Source organism: Leptopilina heterotoma, unplaced genomic scaffold (assembly GCF_015476425.1).
Source record: "Leptopilina heterotoma isolate Lh14 unplaced genomic scaffold, ASM1547642v1 Lhet_17, whole genome shotgun sequence".
Taxonomy (NCBI): Eukaryota; Metazoa; Arthropoda; class Insecta; order Hymenoptera; family Figitidae; genus Leptopilina; species Leptopilina heterotoma.
Genome location: NW_025110886.1, coordinates 2,422,602 through 2,437,206, shown reverse-complemented (window position 1 = coordinate 2,437,206; position 14,605 = coordinate 2,422,602). Strand labels below are relative to the sequence as shown.

At 30.2% G+C, this 14,605-nt stretch overlaps 1 protein-coding gene across 1 annotated transcript; it reads right to left on the bottom strand.

The window, feature by feature from the left end:
- Positions 1–13,561: 13,561 nt before the first annotated feature.
- On the bottom strand, positions 13,562–14,358 carry LOC122499603. The gene is made up of 2 exons (XM_043608051.1): positions 14,044–14,358; positions 13,562–13,877 (listed from the first exon to the last, which is right to left on the bottom strand). The coding sequence occupies exons 1-2, from the start codon at positions 14,274–14,276 to the stop codon at positions 13,562–13,564; spliced, it is 549 nt and encodes a 182-aa protein (XP_043463986.1). The 5' UTR covers positions 14,277–14,358.
- Between the last annotated feature and the right edge of the window lie 247 nt (positions 14,359–14,605).

Sequence of the window (14,605 nt, the reverse complement as noted above, 5' to 3'; positions counted from 1 at the left end):
GATTTACGAGGTTTTAAATTTTTTTTTTGAAATTTTGAAAATGATATATCTCAAAGAAAAATAAATAAAATTTAATGAAATTTTCAGGAAATGCTTATTGTTTGCAGACAATTTAAGAAAATATTTAAAAAAAATTTTTTTTTTAAAACAAATTATTAAAAAAATAATTTCTAAATAAACAATTTTTTGAGAAGTACCATTTTTTTTAAATAATAATAATTCGATTTCTACTTAATTCACGAGTATTTTCCAAAAGAAATCGATGGAGGGTCTTAAATTTCAGGAGATATTGAATTTTTAGTCCTTGCGCGCAACCGAAAAAAGCGCATTTTCAGGCTATACTCTACATACAAACTAATGTTCAAAATCACTTATAATTAATAAATTTTAACCAAATTTAATTTTTCTTTTTAGAAAATGTCAGGCTATAAATTTGTAAGAATACTGTGCATTTTTTAAATTCATATTTGTTTAAACAAATTATTATTATTGTTAATTACTAACTTTTTACATATTGTACCTAGAGAGGTGTATTTTTTTCTAATTTTGCAATTTACCAGATCTAACATAAATACCGATGCAAATTTAAAACATAATTATTATTAGTGAGATCTTATAGAGGTACTTTTCATTTTCACTTACTATCAATGTAATTCACTATTATATTTGAACAAGAGGGTTCAAGCATGCAAACACATGTTATTTCTTTCCTTTTCTTTTTTCCGTTTGTAATTCTTATAATTAACAACATGTTCTTTTTCTTTTTTAAATGTGTCTTTGTTGACAATTTAAGATTTGTTTTTTAAAATTATATATTCAGTAGTTTTCCGCGAAGAAACCTTCTTGGTAAGTTATAGGTGATGTTATATGTTATGTTCTTCCAGATATTTTTCGATATATTTCTTTCACTAATAATTGTATGTAATTTCAGTTTAAAATTATCTGAGGATGCCAGTCATCGACGGGCGAAAGCTAATAAATAATTACAAAATTATATATGAATGGATTTTTTCAAAAAACAAAATAAGATCTCACTAAAATTACAAATCCAAACAAAATAACATCGTAATATATAATTATTATTATTTAAGCAAGATTTAAACAAATTATTATTGTTAATTACTAACTATATTTACAGAATAGTATACTTAAAAGATGCAGTTTTTTTCTAATCATGCAAATTTACCAAACTTTTTTGAAAAGCCGATTTACATTAAAAATAAAATTATAATTCAAACAAAAATAAGTATAATAATTTATGTAATTATTAATTAACTTTTAATTGGGGTTGGTAAAATTTCCCCTAATTATATTATTTTTCTTTCAAAAAATTTAAATTTTGGTATTTGCCTTCTTTTTTTAAAGTTTTGTAAGAAACATTGTAAACATTGTATTTTAAAAATGTGTTTTGCGCAGTTGGTTTGTTCGTTTATTTGTATATTTAATTATATAATAATCTTGTTTATTGATGATAGTATTATTAGTTTTAATTTAATTGTGCAATTGTTTCATTTAAAAAAAATAAATTCAATTTAATTAAAATATACAGCGTTTTATTCAATTCAATGTTCAGCGTTGGCACTTATATTTGCGTTACGCTGTGTATATATACGGCCATGACCTGGTGACTCAGCGTTTTGTTGATTTTGAACACATTTGTGCGCATGCGCGATCAGTTGCTTGTTCTAGTGGGGACTAACATATGTTCATTTCTCAGAGAGCTTTGGTACAGAGTACATATCTCATGCTATAAGTATTTTATGATTATATTCGCCAAACTGCTATCACCTAACAAATACGGCACTGCCGTATAGTTTAAATGACGTGAAATTGGTAAACAATCGTTTTCGAACAAATTTTTCTTTGCACACGAGCACTTTCTGCAAAATCTGGATGCGAACCATTGACACAAATCTTCTTAATTACCTAAATCCAAAATATTTTTTTAATTCTTGAAGAAACGCCGTTGCAAAATGGGAAAGGCCAGAGTAATGTAATGCGAATCATTTTGACAGCTGAGCCTTTACGCTCCCTGCATGCTTCTTCCCTCTAATGGCAAATGGCTGTAACACACGTCTTGCTGCCTGTCATTACATTACTTTTGTTGTTTTTGCATTTCCCATTTTGCAACCGCGTTTCTTCATGGATTAAAAAAATATTTTTGAATTAGGTAATTAAGAAGATTAAGAAGATGGTTCGCATTTAGATTTTGCAAAAAGTGCTTGTGTGCAGAGAAAAACTCGTTCGAAAATGATTGTTTACCAATTTTACGTCATTTAAACCAGGCATTACCGTTTTTGTAGGGCGACAAGTGTAGGTCGCACATAACCTACAAATTTCAGAGACCATCGAACGCTCTTAAGATTTTTTATGTTATAATTTAATTTATTATTTTCAAGTATATTGTATTTTTTGTTCTAATTAATTAGCCCCACAAAGCACAGTATTTTTCTGCAAATTTGCTGCAAGTTTTCCATGCAAAGTTCGCAAGTTTGCATCCAAGTTTGCAGCAAACTTGCATACAAATAAAAATGTCACCCTCTTGGCAAGTTTGCAATGAAAACTTAAGGAAAATTTGCAGCAAACTTTCTAAAATACCTAAAAAATTAAAATTTTTTTTTTTCAAATTGCATATATTTTGATGAACGATGCCTTCCCTGCAGGAAAGGTGACTAAAATATAGTGCGCAGCTCTAGATGTCATAGTAAACTACTTCGCATACATTTAAGTTTCTGCTATTTGGCGCAAGTTTGCTGCAAACTTGCAGTGCAAACTTGCCAAGTGGGTGACATTTTTATATTTATGCAAGTTTGCTGCAAACTTGCGAAATTTGCATAGAAAACTTGCAGAAAATGTCTGTGCTTTGTGGGAGGTTAGGTTTTTCTATTTTTTAAGGATTTTTTATTGTATTCATTTTTTAGGTTAAGATTTTTTATGTTATAATTTTGAGTTAGTTTTCTTTATTTTTTAGGTTTTTAGTTTTTACTTAGGTTAAGTTTTAATGTAAATATAGTTGTAGTTTAATTTATTATGGGTTACAAGTTTTTTTGTGATCCTTTTAAAAAAGGAAATCATTGCACAAAAAAAATTCCGGAAAAAAATATTCGACCTGCTACTGCTTTACTGCAGAAACAATTAGGCCTAAAAAAGTAGCCAGATTTGTAATACTTGTAGACAAGATCCAAGAGCTAGAAATGTTCATACAGGGAAACAAGAAACTGATGTTTTGAAAGTTTCCTTTGTTTTGCCCATGAAACAACCTTTTGAAACATCAACATATGAGAGAGCTTCCATTGAGCAAGCTAAATTGGATATTGTCGAATCCGTAGTTGATCATCAAATCGTCAATGAGGATACTAAGGAACATAATGTGAGAAGAAGTATAGAAATAGACGACAATTTGATAAAATTAAATGAAATTCTTTTAATTTTGGGCATTTCTCCTATTTCAAGAAGAAATGATTTTCGATCTTCTGTTGCTCAAAAAAGAAAAGTTGAAGAAATTCAAACTGCTTTATACTCAGAATTAAGAAAAGTGTTTGATGTAACTCTAAATGATTCAAGTGAAGACGATATTCATGAACTTATTGATGAAATCAAAGAAATTTTAGAGAAAACCAAAAGTAAAGCTGAAATTGTAAGACTTCTAACTATGGCAACAAAAAACTGGAGTGCTCATAAATTGGAAAAATATTTTGAAGTGTCATATGCATTGGCTTTTAAAGCTTTCATGCTTCACGAAGAAAGGGGCCTTGGTTCTTCTCCAGACCCTCGAAAAGGAACTGTGACACTTTCTCAGGGGGTAACAGATTTAGTAAAATCATTTTATCATGAGGGCGATATTAGTAGAGTATTACCTGGAAAAAAAGACTACATATCTTGCGTAATAAACAGTGTTCGTACTCAAGTACAAAAGATTTTATTACTAAGAAACCTAAAAGAATTGTATGCTCTTTTTCAGGAACAATATCCTGATTGTAAAATTGGTTTATCAAAATTCGCCGAATTGAGACCAAAAGAAGCTTCCTTTTTAAGTTCATACAAATTTGACTTTATTGAAAAATTTTTAGCACAGTTACAGATTCTTCTGAAGCATGATTTCATTGCTAAAGAACAAGATAAGTATCTTTCCGATCTAACAAAATCTCTTAAACATGGTGAATTTTTGGTAGAAGGAGATTTTTCCGAAAATTATGCAGTAGTGATTCAGGATGCAATTCAGAGTCAATATTGGTCAAAACACCAAATTACTTTACACCCATTCGTCATTTATTTCAAGAATGAAGGTGAACTTAAACATGAAAGTTTTATAATTATTTCGAAGGATCTCAGCCACGATGCTAATACAGTAAATTTGTTCATCAAAAAATTAGTTTGCACATTAAAAACAAAGTATGATGTTAAGAAAATGATTTATTTCACCGACGGGGCTGTAGGGTAGTATAAAAATAGGTATAATTTAATTAACCTTGCTCACCATTTTTATGATTTTCAAGTGCACGCTGAGTAGCATTTTTACGCGACCTCACACGGCAAAGGACCCTGTGATGGCATCGGAGGTGCATTAAAAAGAATGGCTACTCGTGTAAGAGCCAGTTTCACCAACTTCCGATTAAAAGTTAATCAATGATTAAAGTTAGTTTAAAGGCTTCTGATTGGTTAATTAAGGATTTAATCATTGCTTAACTTTTAATAGGTGTTGGTGAAATCGGCCCTAAGTCTTCAAAAAGTTAGAGAAACAGCAATATTAACAGCTGAAGACTTTTATAAATGGGCTCTAACAGTATAAAAACGATTAAGTCATTGTTCTGTACAAAAATTGAGCATGAGGAAAATTGAAAACGGTTAGGAGTACGTTTCTCTAAAGCTAAGCAATTGATTGTAACAAGAAGTTTCCATTGCTTTAAAGCAATAAATACACAGCAAATAGAATGCAAATTTTATTCAAATGCTGATGATAGCAAAATATTGGAAATTCAATGAATAATGTGTCATGAAATTCACATTCTAACTTGTTTATAACAATAATTGTTTTAAAGAACTATGTTTTTTAAACTTTTATTCCAGAGTTATACTAATAAACTTCTGATTCTAGAAAGAAAAAAAATTTTTCAAAAAAACAAACTTGGTTAAAAAATTGTTAACAACAATTATATTTAATATTAATTGTGTTACTTTTCTTTCTAAAAGTTAATTTCACTTAATTTTGTAAACTCAATAAAGAGTTTTTGTTTTTAATGTCTCCGAAAGTATTTAAATTTCAAAAGCTTTTAATATAGGTAATTTGTTTTTTATTTAATATTTATAATCATGATTAACAAATAATTATAAAATCGTTTTCACAATTTTCATTTGCATGTGTTCTGTGACAATTTCTCAATCGAAGAACTAGGAAATAACTTTAATTTTTTTGGCATGGAGCTACCCAGATTAAAATTAAAAGTACAATTATTATTAAAACATTTTTTAAATAAATTATAATTCTTATTTTTGTTTAACTTATAATTTTATTTTTAATGTAAATCGGCATTTCAAAAAAGTTTGGTAAATTTGCATGATTATAAAAAATTGCATCTTTTAAGTATACTATTCTGTATATAGTTAGTAATTAACAATAATAATTTGTTTAAATCTTGCTTTGTGATGTTTTTAGTCACGAAATTTTATTTATAATATTTTTCATTCCTTCGGAAATCACAACAACCAAATTAATTATATATATATATCTTTAAATATTTATAAGTAAAATGATCTTTTTATTTATGGGTTAGTTTCCCGAACCGATAGAAGGTTATTTTACAAAAACACTTTTATTTCATTAGGAATTTCAGTAGGCAATTAAGGGTTATAAAAAAGACAACTAAATGCGATCCTAGTTCAATTAGTTTATTTTCAAGGAAATCAGGTTAAAACATCAAACATAGTATTCCGAATAAAAGTTACTTTATAATATTAAGAGTTGCATAATTAGAACGATACAATTTACTTACGTATGTAGTTTCTTTAATTCCTACCGCACTGAACGAAATGAAGGAGGATCGTTTTCGAGACTACTTGCTTTCCTTCAGGCGGGCAAAACGATTTTAATATCTTCTATATTTTCAGCGAATTAAATTATACCGAACTGACTTGTCATAACAAAATTTAATAAGAAAGTAAAACATTCCTTACCCGTTGAGTTCATTGACAACATTGTAGAGTATTTCTGACTTATGCAGAGATACTCCATCTAACACTTGCTTCAATGATTTAGTTGTTTTCACTAACAAACTAATGACTCCGATCCATAATTGAAATAATGTCGCGGGCCTACCGGAAGGACTCATTTCTACGGATGAATTTATTTGATATGTGTATAACAATTTAGTAAGGTTTTAATTTAGTATTTACAAGATAGAATTTATTTTAGTGGAAAATTCAAACCACTCAATTCAACCTTGTTGTCTTCACACGTCTGAATTCTTTAGCCTTTATGCGATTATTTAATTCGGTTATCTATTACCTTGAAATTATCGTATGGTTACTTTCATAGACTAATAAGGCAATTCTAAGTTTACCGAAAAGATTGCACCGGTCGTAGAATTAAGAGTGAGTGATTGACATGGTTTAAATTTATGATTCAGTTCAAATTATTCCATATTATTTATTTAACGTCAACTCCGCGAGATCACGCTGTACACGAAGAACTACCGCGAAAAAGCAAATTGCATTGGGGAACATTGGTTTTTATATACGAAATTGAGCTCTGGGTGTGTCAGACTTTAATTGGGAGGGTTAAAGGATTAGGAAATAATCTTTCAATTAGACTGGAATTTGGAAATTTGCAATGTCATTGCATTCTTATATTGTGAAACAGTGTTAAGCTCATCATATTTGTTGCAGCATATAATTTGCAACTGAGTCTTTGAGGTTAAAGACTTTGCAGAAACGCTCATGTTTCTGTTTTATCAGCAAACTACATTTTGGTCATTGACGCAAAAGAGTTTTTGATACTTTTAATTTAAGGAGCCATTTCACAAGAGTGATGAAATTATTTCTGTATTTCATACTCAGCAATTGTTCAAATTTAAATAAAAATTATATTCCAAGAGAGGATATGTAATTTAGGACTCTCAATTCTGTAAAATATTAATGCACGCACAATGCAATCTCCTTATGAATTATTGACATGTTTAAGACTCTAGCTTTTGGAATAATTTGAATTTGAATAAGAATCAAAAACTACTAAAGAAATATTTGTGCACAAGAGAAACTAGACCTTTGATTGTACTAAATTGTTAATTTGGGAAGTCAATTCGGCATTTTATCTTCGCTTGGCAAAAATTATATAGGCTGAAAGCAAATAACGAAGACAACGAACTCTCTTCATTTTAATATAAATTGCAAGTTTGCAATTATAAATTTTTGTGATATATTTTAATTCATTACGCCATCCTTGTCTACAATCAGACAATGATGTTGCAACACTATAGAATATATTATCACAATACGTATAATTTTATATATATCGATAATAAATTCTACAAAATTTTGTAATCGTGCATCCCAATTTTAATGCAGCATGGATAATCAGTTAAAAAAATCGGTACAGATCGTAACGTAACAAACCACAAACAGATATGATAGTTTTCGTCTCGAGAACTCTCTAGCTGCAATAAAATGTGGAAGATTCTAAAAATGTCATTTAACATTAATTAAAATTGTCATTTAACATAATGGCTGTTCTTGTATATGCGGTAGGAATTAATCAACATATAATTAAAAATTTTTTTTTACTTATTTGTTTTTTTGTTTTTCTTTTTAACCATCGTTAATGTGATCTGTTTAGAAATAAGACTAATCAAACATTACAAATAAACAAAATGAAAGTTTACATGAAGATTCAATCAATACAAAAGGAAGATCCTATATGATAGATCCCTATAAAATTTTAATATAAAAATAGTTTTTGTTTATTTATTATTAGTATTATTTTTTTTGATGAATTTGACACGCAATCCTCAGTATCCAGAATTATCCTCAACTGACGCTTGTCATGCATTTAGTTTAACATCTTTTTCTCTTTTTTTTATAACGTGTTGATGATTTGGGAAATATTATTATTTTATTATTTGGAAAATCACGGGACAAGCCCTTTTGTACAAAGTACTCATAAAACTAGTAAATACAATATGAAACAAATATAAGCTTAAATGCTAGGTAGCCTATGTCACATATCTGTTTGAATTAAAAAGTAGGCTTCGCAATCGTAATGAAAATCTTAAAGCATTAGTATCAAAAAAATCAACATCACTCTCAATTGAGTTAGCTTCTCTACATAGTCGATGTATTAAAGAATTATTTCCATGATTAGTTCTGTGAAAAGGAACTGAAAATAGAGTGTTGAATCTCGTTATTGTTCTAGGAACTCGTAAGTTAACCATTGAAATAAGTGAAGGGCAGTAAATAGCTCCATTCAACAGCCTGTACAGAAAAGACATATCAGAAAAATAGAATCTCGAAGTTATAGTAGGAATATTCATTTTAACCCTCAAGTCTTTATAGTCATGTGTATAAAAATCAAAAGGAATATTAAGCAGTCTAGCAGCAAATCTCAGGAATCTATTCTGAACACGTTCAAGTCTGATTATATTGAAAACATAGAAGGGAGACCAAATCACACATGCATACTCGATCATAGATCTAACAAGCGTCAGATACAAGGTTTTAACAGTGATAATTTTATTAAACACTGAAGCATTCATATATCTTCATATATCATTCATATATCATTCATATATATCGCAAACATTAAGGGACCAAGACGTGATCCCTGCGAAACACCCGAGGTTGCTAAAAAAGGATCGCTATAAATACTATTGACCCTGACTACCTGACACCTATCAGAAAGATAACTTTTGAAAAAATTGACTATGTTATCAGAAATTCCTATAGATCTAAGTTTATGCAATAGTATATTGTGGTCAACCCTATCAAATGCCTTTGAGATATCTGCATAGATAGTCTCAATCTGGTAATCCTTCTCAATATTCTCAGATAAGTAAGTTGAAAAAATACCAAGATTTGTCAATGTGGATTTACCCTTAACAAATCCATGTTGTTCCTCTATAATGATCCCTGAGACTGCCGCGTATATATTATCAAAAATAATACTCTCGAAAATTTTCGCAAAAGAACTTAATAACGTTATTGGTCTATAATTCTGTGTGTCGTTCTTATTATCAGACTTGTACACGGGTGTTATTACTCCCCTTCTCCACTCCAGTGGAAACACTGAGGATTGTAAAGATTTATTAAAAATTATAAATAACGGCTCAATGATCGAATAGCCACATGACTTAATGAAGGAAGGAGGTATTCCATCCGGACCCGCCCCCTTGTTAATATTTAAATCTTTAATTATCTTAAAAATATCATTTCTGTTGACACTAATTTTATTAAGACTGACATCAAAGTTCGAGTTAAAAGATGAATCTGGATACTGTGTTGTTGGTAAAGTGTAAACTGACTTAAAATGTTTTGCAAAAAGATTAGAAATTTCATGCGGTGTATCTCCAGATTCATCCTTGAAAAACATATGTGCAGGAATATTATGATCTCGACGAGTGGAACTCACATACTTCCAAAAAAATTTTGGATTTTCCAAGATAGCATTTTCGGTATTAGAAATAAAGTCATTGTAACAAGTTCTAGAACAAATCTTACATTCAGCCCGTAGCTTAGAAAAATATAAGTAATTTTTATCACTTTCGTCTTTGATGTAATTTAAATAAGCTTTTCTTTTAGCAAATACTAATGATTTTAATTCCCCAGTAAACCATGGAGGAAAAGTTGAAAACCTGTGATATTTCAAAGGAATAAACATATCGAAAATATTATATAAATAATCATAGAATACTAGTAACACTTTGTCAACATTGTCATCATTCAAAAGTAAATCCCAGTTTGTGGAATTTAAGTATGTAATAATGTCTGCCATATTTGCTTTTTTGAAATCATAACTAACATTGTAACCTTGCGAAAGATCATTATCAAAAATATTTAAATTAAGAAAAATAACATCAATTAATAGAGGGGGGTGATAATTATCAACAGGTAGAATAGAGTCACAAATAGTGTTTACGGTGAAAAAATCCCCATTACAGATGATCAAATCAAGAATCGAACCGAAAATATTCGTATTTTTGTTTATTTGTGACAAGCCTAAGAAGTCGATGGTATCAAGAAAAAGAGATGTTATTTGCTGCTGTTGAAATGAGAGTTCATTAAGTAAATCCAATTGTGAAATATTTCCAAGAAAAAATTTGGTTAAATATGGCAAATTAAAATCTCCAAGAATAAGTATAAGAGCATTAAAATACTGGTCATGCACTTCTTCAAAAATATTACACACCTCGACAAAAACACTAATTGATGAATTGGGAGGTATGTAAAAACAGCCAAGAATGTATAAATTATTTTTGTATCTAAATTTAACAAATACGTGCTCAATGGAAGATATTCTAGTATCAATAATTGAGCTATGCAAATTTTTTTTGACCGCAATCAGAACACCTCCACCTCTAGTCTTATCACTAGTTGCACTGCTCCTGTCAAACCGAAAAATATCAAAGTTGTGAAAACCAAGTTCGTGGGATTTTATATTATCGTTTAGCCAAGTTTCAGATAGTAGATAAACACTATAATTACACAGGCCGACAAGATTTACTTTCCAAGAATCAGATAATACTTTTCCGAAGGATTTCGACGTGCTGAATCCGAATCTGCCCTCAAAATAGACCCATCACGTCAGGTTTTCGAGATATTTTAACCTAAAAGTGCAAAAAACCTGTTTTTAGTCATATTTGATGTCATGTAACATCAAGAGATAATTTTTTATTTAAAAAGTCAATATTGCGTCTAAAAGTGCTACTCTTCCCCTTTAATATCCATTTTGAAAATTTAAAGAATCTTCATTTGTCTTTGAGTAATCGTTCGTTGAATTTTTTGAGTTTGTCGAATTCTTCGAAAACTGAGTAGAAACAGACAAAACTTCGATAATAAAGCAGATTTTAACTACAAACATCTAAATTTTAAATAGTTCTGAGGATTTTTTATATAACTGAATACGAATTCGATATCAGATTGACAGAATTGAAAATGGCGTATACAATATGGCAGATGATTTACTTAAAATTGATTGTATTTGCCTAAAATATGCCATTTTCAATTCTGTCAATCTGATATCGAATTCGTATTCAGTTATATCAAAAATCCTCAGAACTATTTAAAATTTAAATGTTTTTAGTTAAAATCTGCTTTATTATCGAAGTTTTGTCTGTTTCTACTCAGTTTTCGAAGAATTCGACAAACTCAAAAAATTCAACGAACGATTACTCAGAGACAAATGAAGATTTTTTAAATTTTCAAAATGGATATTAAAGGGGAAGAGTAGCACTTTTAGATGCAATATTGACTTTTTAAATAAAAAATTATCTCTTCATGTTACATGACATCAAATATAACTAAAAACAGGTTTTTTGCACTTTTAGGTTAAAATATCTCGAAAACCTGACGTGATGGGTCTATTTTGAGGGCAGATTCGGATTCAGCACGTCGAAATCCTTCGGAAAAGTATTGTCTGATTCTTGGAAAGTAAATTGAATCAAATTTTGTTGGCCTGTGTTATGAATGGGAATGTTTTGACGGAGATCGTGCACCTTCGTACGTAAGCCCTTAACATTTTGATAATACAGTTGCATAGGAGGGGAAGTCACTGAGAGTGGGATGGCTCTCCCACCTGTAACGTAACAGTGGTCGTGCGTTTCGGTGGGGGAACTTTGACAATCATAGGGACTCCTCGACGATACACTAATGCGATGTTCATCTCTCCCTCCCGCCGACGCGCAGCCAGCTGATCTTGGACTCCTCGAATCTCCTCTCTCTGCATAGACGTTTTGTCTCGCGTTAGGGACAGATTTTTCAACTCTGTGGAACGGACTGGGTCTTGCTTCGCAGCAATAAAGGTCCTTAGTACTTTCTGTGCCCCTTCCTCCGTCACGCACACAATTTTCACTGGTCTGGGTTTTCGTAGGACCTGCGCATTTGAACCGATTCTTAACATTTGAACACTTTCTAGGTCAACAACATTTATTGAATTTCTAAGTCTATTAATAACCAGTGTTTTTAAGTCTGCTGTATTCAATGTGTCGTTTTCGGGAAGACCAAATAATACGAGATTTTGTTTCCTATCATTCCTGTCAAGTATTTCATTAACACACACACTTGCATTTAGTTTAGGGTCAACTTTTTCGGAAAGGGTGGTCTCGCATTTATCAAGTCTCCCTTCCACGGTTATTATACGGTCAGACAGAGAGGAGACCCTACCTACAATCTTATCAAGTCTAGACAATATGTCGTCAAGCTTGATATTTATGTCTGCAAAATTTTCATTCATGTTGATGAAATTAGTGGAAACTGTACGTGTCAGTTTATCCAAAGCTGCCATGACCGTATCAAAGTTGCCCGTTGCTAGGGAATGTTGGGAAATAACTGAAGGAGATGAAGACCTGGGTTTACAGCATATCTTGAATGAGCCATCGGGTAATGTAGACATCTGTGACACACAACTTCGATGATAAGGCAGATCGCATCCGGTGCAAAAAATAGGTAATGCACGTGTAATATCTTTACTACACTTTGCACATCTTTCCACACCACCACTTGATGCCATTTCAGCCACATCAGAAAATTAATACAAAGAACACAGAACCCAAATTGAACATTCAAAAATATCCGTTAATAACCGCACCAAAACTTTAGTGTTCAAAGTGAGGTTAGGACAGAATAATCCCAAGAATCTACAGTCCAAAGATCGTTAATTTTGCAATAAAAGTCACCAACTAAGCAAACCGAAAAGACACAATTGAAACCGACCGTCTATTGTGAATATAAATGTCTCAAACAAACAAAATATCAACTTTTAAACGCAGACAAACGCACAAGCATGTGCACTAATTGGCCACCTAGCGGCCAATTCTGGAAGAGACCAGAAAGAGAATACGTTTATCTAAGGACAGAAAAATATGTTAATTAATTTGTCAATAATCTCTGATTGCGTAAATATATTTTAGGGATATTGTTTGCTCTTTTTCATTAAACCAAAACAAGGTATATATAGATATATCTCTACAAAAATATTTGTTTGTTTGTTTTTATCAAGAAAAATATCACTAACATTACTATTCAATTAGTTTGTTTAAATTACTAAAACTTAAATTAATTATTTTTAAAATATACTTTAATTAACCCAGTAAAAAAAAAACTAATTCAAATGGATCAAAATGAATTAAGATTTTTGGTAGAAAGCGGGATTCATTCAAGCTCTTTGTATATTCGATTGAATTCGATTCAATTTGCATGAAGTTGTGCAAACGAATTTGTATTCGTAAGAAATGACCAAGGTATGCATTGAATTTTAGTAATTTGATAATTATTTTTTAATTTTTCTTTATAATTTAACTAAAAACTTAAAACTCACAACATATGACTTGCCAATTTTTAATTACATTAATTTATTTTACTATATTTTATAACCAAAACGCCGCCTGAAACAGTGCACAAATAATTTGTTCTTTTTGAGAGAATCACCCAGGTTCGAATCTAATTTTTCATGTAAACTCTTATCTTCTGAAGATTGGAATACATCAAAGACTTCCTGGGAATTAATCTCAATATCATTACGTGGCTTTTCGGAATGAGTTACTAGCGCATCTCTTCCACTGTCTGTAATTATTGGATTTACTTGTTCCATATAGAGACTGTCAACAGCAATTTGAGCTTCTTCTCCTTTCTGTGGTAAAACAACAGGATTACAATTTTGCTTCTTTTCTATGTTTCTGAAATATAAACAATAAAATTTTACCTATGGAAAATAATAAGCATAAAATATTTTAAAGAATATTTTGCATTAATACTTGATTTCGTTATTTTTTTAATAATTAAATTTATTTATAATAAATTATTTTATTTACATTATTATAATTATAAATTAATTGTTCTTACGAATTTCTATTCAAAGAATTGTGTGTAGAAACAGCTAAATTCTTGGACGTGCAATCATGAGTTTGCAAAATCGATTTTGAGCGGTGAGTCGCTGGTACTGGTGATTTAGAGTTAACAAATAAGTTCGATTTAGAACTCTCATTCTGGGCTTCCGAGTTTATACTATTTTCATCTCTTTCTTTTTTAATTTGTTGGAGATGTGTCTTCAGATTCTTGCAATTCATTTTTAACATTTCCTGAAGATTTAAGCTTTTTTTGTTGTGGACGATAATCGTCAGAAGAAGTTAGCAAGTGTCTTTTTGGGATTCTAATTTCTCTTCCTTTACTTGTTAATTTTACTTCTTTTGTGGACTTCTTTTTCGAATTTTCCATTGTGACCTAAAAATAAACAATAATTTATAATATTAACAATTTCAAATTGCTAAAACTTAAACATAAATATCTAGTTAAATCTTTACAATTTTTAGCCTTTTATACATACAACAATAATACAAGTTATTCATTCAATGATGAACATTTACATCGTCAGACACTACTAAGAGTTGATAGTAATAAGGCACAA